The sequence below is a fragment of the Ammodytes marinus genome (assembly GCF_949987685.1).
Source record: "Ammodytes marinus genome assembly, chromosome: 5".
NCBI lineage: Eukaryota > Metazoa > Chordata > Actinopteri > Uranoscopiformes > Ammodytidae > Ammodytes > Ammodytes marinus.
In genome coordinates, this window is record NC_137234.1 from 16,286,958 (window position 1) to 16,301,844 (window position 14,887).

The 14,887-nt window shown below is 40.7% G+C and overlaps 1 protein-coding gene across 1 annotated transcript; it reads left to right on the forward strand.

The window, feature by feature from the left end:
- Window positions 1–2,432: 2,432 nt before the first annotated feature.
- st8sia2 (ST8 alpha-N-acetyl-neuraminide alpha-2,8-sialyltransferase 2) lies at window positions 2,433–10,582 on the forward strand (the record flags this gene model as incomplete). Its single annotated transcript, XM_080027654.1, has 5 exons — window positions 2,433–2,530; window positions 3,875–3,931; window positions 5,183–5,695; window positions 7,263–7,556; window positions 10,291–10,582. 5 exons carry the CDS (start codon window positions 2,433–2,435, stop codon window positions 10,580–10,582), a joined length of 1,254 nt encoding a protein of 417 aa, XP_079883780.1.
- Between the last annotated feature and the right edge of the window lie 4,305 nt (window positions 10,583–14,887).

Consider the following 14,887-nt stretch of genomic DNA (forward strand, 5'->3'; position numbering starts at 1 on the left):
GTTCTCGCACACTAGTTAATTACAGTGATAGCTTTCAGTGCAGTTAATGGAGCTCTTATAATTAAAATGACCTCTGTGCGCAAACATTTGTAACTTATAGATAATTAAAATGTTAACATGTGAATGACTCAATGCTCCATTTGGTCTTTGCTGCTACTCCAGCGGGTACAGTTTATATTCTGGAGGTGTAGCAAACATTTGAGTGAGAATCTGCAAGAAAGAGCAAACATGTCCACCTAGCTTTTTCAGCATAAACATGAAGTAAAATCAAAGAAAAAAGACCTATACACAGCACAGCCTTACGCAGGCAACAGCAATACAAACCATATGGTCTGATGCATTCCTTTTTCCCCCAATCATCAGCAGTCTTGTGGTCTTCCACAAGAATAGAAATTGAAATTCCCTAGGCAACGCAAAAAGAAGTGAGAAATCTGAGCTTCAAACACATTAATTTTTTTCAATAACAACAGTGTCCATTGTGTATTACTTGGTGGGAATATTTCACGCCAAGCTGAAAAATAAGAGAAGTCCAAGTAAATAGTAGGCAGTGAGAAAGACCTCGGCAGTTCACATTGGTTGAGTGTTTTGGAGCCTATACCTGCCCCCAAAACCTAAATCCTCTCCTACTAGACTCCCTGCGGCATGATTCAGGCTGTTCGTAGCTGCAGGGGTATTTAGATAAGGAACGTATATACCACAAGAAAATAAAAGATACCACAAACAACAATGTTAAAATAATCCATTTCAAAGTAAAAGTCCTGCATTTGAAATCTAAAAGTAGAGTAAAAGTACAAAAGTATTAGCAAAATGTACTTGAGGTATTGTAGGCAGCAAATGTGAACAAATGAACCCTGTGACAATTATATTATTGTAGGCTTCATGACATGTATACTTTATATGTATTGCTGCCTCTGATCAACGTGGAGCTGGTTTTAACTTGAGATACACTTTGGTAGTAAAGTCCAGAGGTTCCTCCTGACCTAGGGGTCGGGGGAACTTCCAATTGGTAGTAAAGTCCAGAGGTTCCTCCTGACCTAGGGGTCGGGGGAACTTCCAAAGGGTCACGAGATGAATCTGAGGGGGTTGTGAGATGGTTCATGGGGCAGGAAAAACTTTTGAATTTCTTCTAAATTATGCTCTTTTGTGAAATCTTGCATCATTGTTCCTTTCCAGGTCTTGAAACGGCTATGAAAATGAATAACCATGCTTTGGTGAAACTACACACAACTCGCAGGCATCGTAAACATCATCAGCTTTTGTGTTTGTGTGTGTGTGTGTGTGTGTGTGTGTGTGTGTGTGTGTGTGTGTGTGTGTGTGTGTGTGTGTGTGTGTGGATTACAAGCAAAAAACACATATTTGGTTTAATCCTGATCAACACATAAACTTATCATGTGTTTTTAAGTAAAAATCTTCAGCTGTAAGAAGCATGTATTAGGAGTACAAACCGTATTATTTCTCTCTGAAATGTTGTGATACAACTGCACTTACACCAATGCACTGCTATAAAAAGATGTCCCCATTAGCTCCAGGCGTCTGATCCACTGGGGGCTCACTGTGAGCTTCACTGTCGCTTTGACCTCTATTTTGAAAGTAAACGCTACTAAAACACACACACACACACACACACACACACACACACACACACACACACACACACACACACACACACACACACACACACACGGACACACGTGTGCGTTATTAGACTGTATCCCACAACCATCAGCACCCTAAATAAACTGAAATGCAAATAATTTAAACTCCTGCCATCCATAAAACACTTTGTTATATTTATCATCTGAATTAGCCTAAAATAGGCTATTTATTGCCTTTTTAGCCCACTGAATGTTTTCATGTTGGAATTCATCACCTGAGAGTCTAAATTAATTTCGTTGTTTTCCTATGCTATGACAATGAAGGCTTTTCTGATACTGATTCGGATTAAATGTGCACACTCTGTCCACCTGCCTCACATACACCTGTCCGGTCTGTCTCTATACCCCCCACTTCACACCCCTCCTCCTTCTCCTCCTAACAACACCTGGAGAAAGTGTCGGGATGGAGATCTGGTCCCTGCGCCTTTAAGATTGCATGTGGTCCACATCTTTGCTGCTCCTTGGTGGGTGCACGCTTTCAAAGTTTGACTGGGGAAAAGAGGTGCCGGCGGTGGAGACGGGCAGCGACGTCGCTCCGTCGGGGAAACAAGGCACGAGGCACACACGCACCGTCTGAGGAGGTGGTGGTAATAGCCTAGTAGGTACGGAGAGAAAGGCAGAGAGGAACACGGCGCTCGTGTGGTCCGACCGCTGCGATAAGAACAATGGGAGAGATGGCCGAGCGGATTGGCGCTGGTGTGTAGTAAATGGGAAACCGAAGAAGGTGAATGTGAGACGGGTGCAGCACCGGCTCAAGCCTCCCCCTCCCCTTCAACCATGCCGCTCGTATTCCGCACGCTGCTGTTCGCCTTTGTAACGTTGGTGGCTGTTGTGTTGATCATAGACGATATTGCAGAAGTGGAAGAAGAATCTGCGTAAGTAGCCCACACAGTATAGTCCATCCCACCCATGCATTAACCTATGTCTGTCTGTGAGGTATAGCCTATAGCCTAGTCCATTGTTTTATTGTCCAGCAGCTGTATTCGCCTTCAGGCTTTTGCCCGCAAGATTGAGATTACATCTGTTAAGTGTTGGGGAAACAAGTGTAGCTAAATTAGTATGGGGGGGGGGGATAGATTGTATTGAAGTTTTGGAGTTTAATGTGGGGTGTGTGCTTTTTTTCTTTCTTTCTTTCTCTCTCCACATTTGTAACACTTGGGTGCAGAAGTCGCAGCTGTTCCGACAGCAGCCTGCCAGGGTCTCCAAGGACTGGGCTATTTGTCTTGCAGCAGCCTGCATGCGGGATTGGTTACATTCACACCATAAGAGAGAGTGGTGTGTGTGTGAGAGATAGATGGGTGGGGAGGGTAGGGGCATCAAATTGTTAACCTTTCCTTTTTATCAATTTCAGACTTTGAAATGTTGAGTAGGGCAGCTTCAATGTAGCTTCAAAAGACTTCTGACGGCCCCTCATGGGAAAAGCCAATACTCCACACAGTGCAACATTCTCCTCTTGCTCTCAGCCATCACCCATTATGTACAAGATCACTACTGCCACAAAGAGGATGAATAGCAAAGATGACTTGTGGATTCACACGTTCTCCCATTTTCGGCAAGAACATCTCCTTTTGAACACAATTAACCGTCTGTGTCACAAGTGGAAATTAAGTCATATTGGTTTGTGATTCCGCCATGGGAGTAAAATAACCAGAACAAATCCTACTTCTGCACGGATGCAGCTTTAAGACAATTAGAACGATGCATTCAAAGCCAGTAGGGGTGTAAGTAAAAGGACCGCCTGCAGCACACCTGTCCCTCATGGCAGCACTATACTCCTCTGCTCCAGTTTCACTCTCCTTCGTTCACTCAGCTGCTGCCAGCATTAGCTCGTCTAATTTCATCATGTGATCAAGGTCAGGTTCTTGCAAAGGAGACCGATGCTTAAGAATCGGAGTGCACATACAGCGGGCTTACTGTAACTGCTTCTCGGACTGGTGTATTCAGCACACCCACCATGAAAAAGAAAACCTCTTCTCAGTGTAATGGGGCTCCATTAAGGCGCACACATTTCTTCTCATTACATCAGCAGATGGGCCCTCAGTGGAACACTCTAATAAAAGTACCACTTTGTTCTTTCCCAAAAAGAAGGCAGTAGTACACAGTGCGCCTAGTGTTCAATAAATTGGCAACATTTGTTGTAACATCCGCGCTTTTATTCAGTCTGCAGCATGTGATTCATAATTCAATCTGAATTATTTTGTTCTTTTTGTCTTCTTTAGAAATACTGGACATTCAAAGCCGATGAACTTGAACCGGCTTATCCCTAAACCGCACAGGTCTGAAATCCAATTATATACACACACACACACACACACACACACACACACACACACACATACTGTACATATGGCTACTAGACCTCCAGTGGGGAACTCACTGGTGCTTCTTTATAATTTTCTGTCAGCGTTGGTCATTTCATTCTCTTGCAGCCTCTATAACAGTGAGTCATTGGCAGTGAGCGTCTCATTACTTTTTACAGCAACCTGCTATAAATACTCATCAACGTGGCAGTATCCATGTGACAACGCAAACACATCTGCCATGAGAATAAGGATAAATTCAAAGTATTTCAAATAACTTCACTTTAATGCATCTAAATTACTTTAAGCCTTGTCCATGCTGAGCCAAGAAGAGCAAATTTTGCTTAAATCCACAGTTGTGGCGGAAAAGTTCAGATATTTCGTTCAGGTCAAACACTCCATTATGAGTAAAAGTCCTGCATGAATGTCATTTTAAAGTATTGTTGTTTAAAAGTACTAATTTTGCAGAAACGTCCTCCAAACTTTTGATATATTCTATAGTAAAAACACTAATACTGATGGATTCATTATTCTAGTTAGTATTTGTTCTTGTTGAGGCGGATCTGATATTCTCATTCTGCTTTATACTAGATATGAAATGAATGCAGTGCACAGACACGTACTTGTTTTTGGAGAATAATGAAGAAGCATCATACCACTCCTGTTTATTTAATTAACTAGAACTACCGCCTTGCAGTTGTATGGCCTGTGAGGCATACAATTGCCTAACGGTGAAAGTACAGTGGTGGTAGGCAATAAAGCTCCTAAGAAGCTACAATATAGTACATGGTCACTGCAACCTCACAATATGTAAGATCACAATAACCTTTGAACTCCAAAATGTTATGAGTCCAATTGTAGGTTTGTGCTAAATTTGACATAAATCTCTCAATGCATTCTTAAAATATTGTGCTCAAAACATTTGAGGTCACAGTGACCTTGACCTTTGATCTCCAAAATGTAATCACTTCATCTTTGAGTCGGAATGTGAGTTTGTGCCAAATTTGACACACAGACAACTCAAAAACATAATGCCTCTGGCCTTCGGCTATTACAAATCAAAACATTAATGCAGAGGGCTTTACAATATGTACAGCACATGACGCCCTCTATTCTTAGAGCCTCTGTTCGGATAATAAAAAGTTGTAATATAGGGTGAAAAGGGAAGGTACAATTTACCCCCAGAGTTCCTTGTGTAGATGACATGGCTTTTTCGTTCTCTTTCAGAGAGGCTGCAGCACACGTTGATCCGACTGCTCTGCCGAGGTCCAGCAAAGATGTCAATCACCTCACTCCGAGCTACAATAACACTGCCAGGTTCTCATCAAGCAGCTGGACCTTCAACAAGACCCTCTCCATTCTCATCAGGCACACGCAGCACTCTGCACAGCCATCACCAATTTGTTTATTCCTTTTTTTTTACACTCAGTTTAGCGGAGCCTTTCATAACTCGTGTTGTGTACTACTTTCCTCTTTCGACAGGAAGAATATTCTGAGGTTTCTTGATCCAGAGAGAGACATCTCTATTCTAAAGGGCACCCTGAAAGCGGGAGATATCGTCCACTATGTTTTCGATCGCCACAGCACCACGAACATCTCGGAGAACCTCTACCGTCTCTTACCGACCGTGTCCCCCATGAAGAACCAACATCACAGAAGCTGCGCTATTGTGGGAAACTCGGGGATCCTGCTGAACAGCAGCTGTGGGCCCGAGATCGACTCTCACGACTTTGTCATCAGGTACTGTATATCTAGATTTTAGTTGTTTCAATTTGGACTTCTCCCATTTTAAATACATCACAACACTTGCAAGTTAAAGTGGAGAATACTTGAAATAGATTAGCACATTAGTTTAAGTGATTTCACTTTCCTAGGACTATAATTTACATTGGCCACTTTCTCTGGTTCCTCAGTTTAATTCAGCTTCAGTTTGGGCACTCACACAAATGTATTCATCGCACCTTTTGAAAACTTGTCAAGGCTGTTCACAGATTAAAAGTTGGTGATGTACTGCCAGACTGCGATCAATTAAATGCACAATTATACCTTAAACTGACGTCTTGAAAAGGCATTTGCATCCAGCAAGAAGACACTGTTTATATTTGTAGAGAAATGCCGAAACTCCCTGGGGCCCTGCTCTCATTCACTGGATAAATCTCTGTTTTGTGCTTAGGTGAAAACAAAGGGGTTGTAAAATTTATTATTTATCACTAATCACACTTGCAATTGGATGTTGTCAGAGGTTGTATTATAATAGAAGATGAAAAAAATAAAAGTATTCTGGTTGGGATTCTGGATTCAGCTAGGAACAATCTAACAAAACAATCACTGAACGCAGGGTTTAGTGCTTGGTATCTACTGCCAGAACATCCCCTCATAAATCAATAAGCTTAATGTTGTTGTATAAATGGAGCAGGAAGTGGCTGTCTATGGTAGCACCTCATTGAGCCGATTGATCGATAGTTGAGTAAGCCTTGAAATCCTTCTAAGACCTCCCCCCCGGCCCCTACCCACATTTTTTTATTCTGAAATTGATTCTGTTGGTGTGTATATCTTATCTTGTGCTGCAATGTTATGCTGATGAGAAGAGTTCATGATTTCTACACTATTTTGAGTACTAGTTACAGATTATTTCAGATCTGTGTTATGACAATGTAAAGGGAATAATTTGCTTGCAATTTGTCGGAGGCGAGCTTTCCAAAATAAATTGGAGTCAGCAGCAGGGGGTGTGCATTTGTCACATTTTTCCGTTTTCATCTTTTGCACCAAGTGCTTGCCAAAGCAGGTGCATTGGCTTTCACTGTGTCGTCGGAAACCGTTGGGCTGTAAGATAAAGAATGCGACATATCTTGTATCTAGAAATTGGGTGATTCAAAATGTTTCAGATGAACTTAAAAAAATAAACTAAATAAAACTATTGGATCGTACCTTTTTACATTTAAAGGTGCTCCTTCAGTTTATAGTGCATGAGCCAGCTGACAATATTATAACATGCAAGAGATTGACCAACATTAACAGATTTTTACTTCTGCTCCCAGAAACTAAAAAAGAAGACTTTGGAAATCGCATGTAGGCCGACCACATACACATTTTTCAGGTTCTGTCTTCCTCACTGTGAAACAGACAGTGTGGAGGGAACTTTTGTAGAAATACAAGCTGAAGGTCACACCTCTTAATAACCAACCAAAATGACCCTGAAAAAAAATCTGGGCGTCTCACCCGAGCTGAGTCCGCAATCCGGTGGGGATCAAACCAAAGACGAACCAGATCATTAACACAGACCTGTCTTTGTTGTTTATTTCTTCAGGTGTAACCTTGCACCGGTGGAGGAATACTATGGGGACGTCGGGCGGCGGACCAACTTGGTGACCATGAACCCTTCGGTGGTGCAGCGGGCCTTCCAGGACCTGGTCAGCGAGGAGTGGAGGGAACGCTTCCTGCAGCGTCTCCAGAGCCTGAGTGGCAGCGTGCTGTGGATCCCCGCCTTCATGGCCAAGGGGGGAGAGGAGCGTGTGGAGTGGGCCCTCCGTCTCATCCTGCAGCACACGGTGGACGTACGCACCGCCTTCCCCTCACTGCGCCTGCTCCACGCCGTCAGAGGGTAAGATGCAGCTCCGAGCTATAGGGCTCCATGGTGGGCCGTCTTTATAAGAACACCTGTAGCAGGAGCATAATCAAAAGTGTGGGCAAATTTTCAACTGCAACCCCGGTGGCTGTTTTCAAAACATGGGCATTGAAGCTGATCCAACAGGTGCAGCATCTGTCTCTTTCTCTCTCTCTCACTCTCTCTCACTCTGTCTCTCTCTTTACCCAGGGTGCACCTCGGTGTTGTCTCACCAAATCCCTTTGAAGTGTGAAATGTGTCTCTGTTCTGAAGCGAAAGACATAACCACGAGTAGACAGTACAGATCAGTGTCATTTTATGTTTTGATTTGGTTGCTAGGATCAATTGTTGTCGCCCTTAAACAAGCAGTTAAACTGCTGCTCCTGCTCTATTGCGGAGATTAAGATGAGAAGATCGATACTAGCCTACTCTTTCAATATATGCGCATTAAAGGTGGAGTCTGCGATTCTGCGATTCCTGATACGCTACATGTCTCTACTGTGTGCATGCTGAACAAAAATCCAGTGTTGATTCACAGCCTATGCTCTGTTAGGGGGCATGTCGCTAGCTACAGTGGGCCCCCTTTGTTTACATACCCTTTACAGAGCTATTAGAGATCTTGCTGTGGTATTGTGGTGAGGTTGCCAAATAACCAGACACTAAGCAGAAGTGTCAGAGTCAAGACAACAATTTACAACACCATATGCTTGAATATTATTTGCAAAACATTGATTTATTGTCAGCTTCAAATTGTGTTATTCAGTTTAGGCTACTGATGGGCTACTGTGGTAGGCTGGCGCATTGGCTCAGATCTAGCACAGATGATGAGCGATGCTGCAAAGCTTTGTTACAATAGGACTTGATACAACAGTATTTTTTTGTTAATCCTTATCATCTGTATTGATTTACTTTAGAGTCAATGATATTTTTGGAGGACAGCTTTTTGCAGATCAGCCTCCACTGCCTTCAAGCTTCATATAAAGAAATCCCTTTCTGCTATTCCTTTGCCTTCCTCACCTCTCTTTCATCACACCCAGACTCTGCTCCACATCATTTCCTGTATTATGTAAAGCTTAACAACCAGTTTGGTCAGTGACAGAACTATGCCATTTTGTATTCCCCGAAACTAACAATCTGTATTGCAAAAGGGATCCAGCATGGTTTTATGTTTAGTTCACAGTCTGTAAGAATAGTGTTTTTACAAGAGAAAATAATTAGCCTGAAATTGACTTGGGAGATGAAACATACGCCTTTGCTTTTTTTTTTTTAAATAGTGGTGTCTGATAAATGCTCCCATATCATGATGTGCAGTAGCTCATTTTCACTCCAACCAAAATGTCCCGCCGGGCCGTTTCACTGATAATGAGACCATCTTCTCTGCTTGTTAAAATGCTTATCAACTGGTGTAGTGTTCGGTTTCGACTGTAACACATGTCCACTGTTTGCCGTTCATGCCATATGAACCGCTTTAAATAGAACAACCTCTGCATCTCAACACAACCTTCCACACTTACCACAGAGGGGGGCAATGGCCGTAGCCTTAGAGGCTGGAGTAATAGGCTAGTACTGGAAGGGAAATTACTAATTAATAAAAATTATTAATTCAATTAATTAATTTATCGTGTGACCATCTGCTGCTCCCTAGGTATCAAACTGTAAGGAGGGTCACCTAAAGAGAACTTAAAGAACATGCGTGTTTTGTAAACATGCAACAAGTAATTTAATCCAACATTCAGCCTAAAAGTAAATTTTTTTCCAAAAAAAACAACAGTAAATGCTCTGCAAACTGTTTGGTTTTCCATTATATTTCAGGAGTGTCTGTCTTGAAACTAGACAAAAATAAAAGTATAGTTGTTTGTGCAGATGGCTGCACTGGCATCAAGAACATTGCACTAGATTCATGAGTTTGAGCCAGATTGTTTTCGAATGGATATGTGTATTAATAATAGGGCTGCAAATACATTACCCAGAGCTTAAAATGACATCTTCTAATTGCATATTTTGTCTATTCTACAGTGCAAAACCTCCAAGTTACTCATTTTACAATGCTAAAAAACTGAGAAAAGGTGCAAATCATCATTTGAGAAGCTGAAACCTGAAAATAAGTGAATGATAAATGACTCAATACATTTTTCAATAAAATAATTGATTAGAAATTAATAATATTAGAAATAATATCTGACTATTAGACCAAAAATCTTGTTAAGCAGAAGATTTATCTGCAGTTACTCCACTGAGCAAATGGAGAAAGAAAATAAAATGTGGGGGAAGGGCTCAGTTCTCGTCGCAGTAGACCCGGGTAAAAATCCGCCCCTCGGTCGTTCATGTCTTTCCCCTCTCTGCCCTATTTCCTCTCTGCCTCTCCAAAACTTACTTGTAAAAAAAGCAAGAAAAGAAAATTTACCATTGATTATCTGAGAGACAACAACAACAACAACAACAACAACAGAGTAACACATCGGGCAAGCTCCACATCTGTACTTGTGTGGATTCCGCTCTACTCTGTGTGCACCAGCATGCTGCATCTCAGGCTTAATATCAAACACCTATAAAGGCCTCACTGAAGGAGACAACTATCGCTTCCTACAGATACTGTAGGTGTGTTGAACTAGAAAAGAGCTGCGGGCACCATGAACCTGTTTCTTCCTTTTGCTCTCACTAGTCTAGGAGGTGACACTTAACAACTCATTGGCTGCAGCTAATCAGATTCTGTGTGATTCTTCCCCAACAGGTACTGGCTCACCAACAATGTGCACATCAAGCGTCCCACTACCGGGCTCCTCATGTACACCATGGCAACACGCTTCTGTGATGAGATCCATCTTTACGGCTTCTGGCCCTTCCCGCGCGACCCACGTGGCCAAGCGGTCAAATACCACTACTATGACACTCTGAAGTACGAGTACACTTCCAGCTCCAGTCCTCACACCATGCCTCTAGAGTTCAGGACCCTGAGCACGCTGCACAGACAGGGGGCGCTGCGGCTCCACACTGGGACCTGCGGTGTGGAGATGAGACCATAGGACCATAGGAGCTCATGCCGGGGCTAATAATAGCAGAAAGAAATATCTCCCATGGGAACCACTTTAAACTGTTCAAACTGTGTTCTTGTTACAGCACTTTTTATGAAACTTGAATAAGCGTCATTGCAGTGAACTTTTTTTCTATTTCCAGCTCTGGTGGGTTTTAAACTTTTTAATGAGATTTCTATGGCAACCTTTCAAATAACGAGACTCTTTTTCTTTTCTTTTTTCTGTCCCTTCTGCTGGTGTAACCCGAGTGGTGGAGATCATGTCCATCTTTGGAGCCCCTGTATTGTCCTCAAACAGCCGATTTGAAGCTGTCACAGTCTGTCCAAGGTCTCCAGTGTGGTAGAGAGTGGGAGCTTGTCTTTGTTCTGTCAGCCCCTGTGTTCCCTCAGATAAATACAATCAAGAAGTTCACAATTTTTTTCGTGCATTTTCACAACATTTTTGCTCATGATCATACAAAAAACAAAACCATTATGTGCATTATGGAATTCCAGCCCTGATGCTGGGGGAATGTATGTCTGAGGGAACATAGGGCTGAGGGAACATGGCGATGACCCCTTGGTAGTTATGGATTAAGGATTCAGAACACACGTTGGTGTTTTTGTTTTCAAAATTGGCTTTGGGATTTGCTATAAAAAATATTCCCACTTTGTGCTATGAAACGGCTCAAGCGTGTGTTGCAATTTAGCCAGTGTGAGGAGCTGTTGAATTAATGGTTCTTGTGAGTCACTTGTTGGGCCACAAGATGGAAGCACTTAATATTAGGCGATAGTGATGATGAAATAAGACAAATGTTGGTTCACATTAGTTTTTAATATGATCAAAACCCTTTGGATGAAGATCTTTTTAAAAGAGTTGTTGTAATACTACTTTTTTCTCGGACAGAGAAAATGTCATGCTTTTGTAACTTTGTAAAGCAACTTAACTGGCTTTTGCAGTACAACAAGTAAATCCATAAGAGAAAATTCATAAAGCCAAGTTGTTTAAAACTGCCATTTGATGTGGTACCGTTAGGTTACCACGAGAGCCCAATAAAGGAAAGGAAGCATGCTGAATTGCATTCAGCGTCTACGAGGACCACCAGCTGTTCACATAAGAATGTTTACACAGACTTCCCATATGGTTGACTCATTTTGTAAACTTTTCTCAAAGAGCACCAGCCCTGTCTTTTAAATGCACTGGACATGTAAGTGGTGAGATCAGACTAAGGTTGTGCAGTTGTAGCAAGAAGACCCTTTGATTGTCTTTCTTTTCTTTTTTTTATATGAATGTATCAGTGATATTCTTACAAACGCTGTAAGAAAATGAGCCTCATAATGTGCTTTGAAGGAATTTCCTTAGATAGCAGCAGCTCTAGTGTAGTAAACACTGAATACAATAACTTGTATGCCTTTACATATTTGAAATGGTGTACACATTTTACGTGTTGTATACTGAGTTTGGGTAAGTATTCAACCATTATGGGTCGATCCGGATAGCATTATAGGTTGATCCAGATAGTTGTGGATTTGATTGAAGCTGCCAGTATTTTGTGCCTATATTAAATACAAGTAACTATCTAAAACTGGACAATTCAAATTCCCAGAAAAAAAAAAAGAATGTTCCAGGTATATCCAAGTTCCTCTTGACAGGACCGATGGAAGAACAGAAATACATGAATGTCTTAAACGCATCAATCACTTTTGTTACCCTGAATAAACACTAAAAATAACAACGAAAATTGTACAAAGAAAGTTGGAAAAAAGGTTTTTTGTACATTTTCATGCAGATAACAGATGGATTCGTCAAACAAATGCATACATTTAATGCTAGTTTGGAATAAATGTTTTTTCCTTCTTAGCTTCACCTCAGTAAACGTCCAGAGATTTGCTTGTTGAGATTTCAAGATGTTTTCTCATCACTGGGCTTTTCTCTGCAACAAAATGCCTCTTTTAGTACTAATTGCAAGAAGTATTTGAAATAATTGAAGAGCTTTCCAGTCTAACAAGTAGCCTCTCATGCGCTTCGAGCCATGTGATTCGTCCATGAAAGTGTTGTTTTGACAGGATGCGCCTGTTGACTCCCATGTTGGCCTATGCTGCCATTTAAGAAGTTAAGAATTAACATGAAAGTCAAACTAGAGACGTCAGCAGGCTCAAGCAATGAACGGTTTATTTGTAAAAAGCTAATTTTGGCTCGGCAAAAATAGAAACATTCTGCGACCAAGACAATTAAGTTTAATAACCCAGACTCTGGAATTGTCCACAATTTAGAAAACTTTCCACAGACATGTGAAACTGTGGGGATGATGCTGAATAGCTTTTTTTCAGACTTTGTCATGTAGGCTTATACTGTATTTTAGAATCGGTTTGATGGCCAAATCCCAGTTAACAAATGTTAGCTTTTGCATGTTTGTCTTGTCTTAATACATACATCTTAAGTATATTGACTTTTTTTGTATTTCAAATATTAAGTATGACTCAAGGATGCATAACTTATGACAAAGTGAATGTACTTGTCTGTTGCAGAACATATTGAAAAGGATTTGAATGGAAAAAATAACACTTCAAGCCTCCCTCTTTAAATGATTCAACACTTCAAAGGAAGCTGTTTTATTTCAGTAGTTTTTTTCAAAGAATGGAAACTGAGGAAACGGTTGTGGTACACAAGACATTTCACAAAATATCTGTGTAAAACACAAAACAAGCAGGGACTCAAGGTCATTTTCAATAAAACTCCAAAACAGTTTGAACGTATAATTCTCTTTGCTTTAAATGTGGGATTTGGGTAATTAGCTAAAGTCTTCAAATAGCTACCACAACGACTTTGATTCATTTCACAAGAGGAACTTTGTGTAGCAGATGATTCAGATCTAATAAAAGTCCAGAGTTGGCGTCTTCAAATGAGCAGGGTTCTTCCAAAAGTTCACAAACACAGCTCAAGATAAGATAAACAGATGCCGCCAAGATCGGAGAGAGGATAACTGTACAAGGGTAACATACTATCCTGAGACAAACCGATCTACAGTTGAGCTGCAGTTCTCTGCACATACAGTGAAAGACTCACATTAAACATTGGCATGATGAACAGTGGTCATATAGTCTGATTGCAAAACACATGAGACAGCCAACAATCTACTAGAGTCCATAATATAAAAAATATGGTTGAAAGTTTCATTCACATGTGATTCAGAAATCTGGACAGACATTCACACATCCATACCTGTTGTACTGTAAATCTAAAATTAAACATAAATGTTTCAGTTTTTTGTGAATGTCAATAATTTACAAAAAGGAAAATACACAATATTCTTTCTCCTGGAAAGAAAATGTTGAGTATATTGAACAAGAGAGGCCATTCCAGTTTTTCCTTGGTTAACCAATAGGGCAGAGGTAGTTTGGTAAAGAGCTGCCCCTTTAAGCCATGGTTCACTATCAAATAACAGCTTGGATTAAAACAGAAGGTCACCTACAAAACCCACAAACATGCTTGCTGCAGAAACCTAATCTGGATGCCCGTTTACAGTGATTATCAGGAAGGTTGTTCAACACCTGCAATTACTTTCATTAACTTGAAATCATACTTTGTATACTTTGTATTGTGTAATGTAATTTAATTAAAGATATAACAAATATAAAGAAAAAAATATGGTTTTCATTGTTTGAATTAGTAATTTGAGGTCTTTGTCAGAAAAAGGTCAAACCTCCATTTTAAAACCAAATGTCTAAACATTTCCATCAACAGACATAACCAAAGTGTTAAATACACTGGGCCTCAGTTTGGTTTAGTACTGGCATACAGTAGGCTACTGTGGTATACAGTGAGTAGGCTACTGTAGCTGGCAGTTTGTACTGTTTTGCCTATCTGACTGCAAGGTACTACTACAACTAAAAATAGTACATTTAAAACATTGCAAGCCCAGGGAAATCACATCTGGTGAGAATAACCTACATGATGTGACTGACATATGAAGAAAATGTTTAAAAAATACATCAAAAAATTTGGAGAACAAAAAAGCAACCCTTCAGGCAAAAATAGGGCTTTCTCAAGTTAGACATTACAAGAGTCAATGAGCCATTAATGGAAATTATTGTGGGCGACTTTACTTTTTACTGGACTAGCTGCTCAACTACTATCTCAAACAAGAGATAAAAGATTCCATGGAACGTTTGATTGTTTAACTTAACATAATTTGTTGATATGACATTTTTGAGATTTTAAAAAGAAGAAAAAGACGGTGCAGGTCGAACACATTAAATACTGTAACTACATCACTACAATCTTTAAACCTGCTGTTGACTTTGCACAGTGGTTACT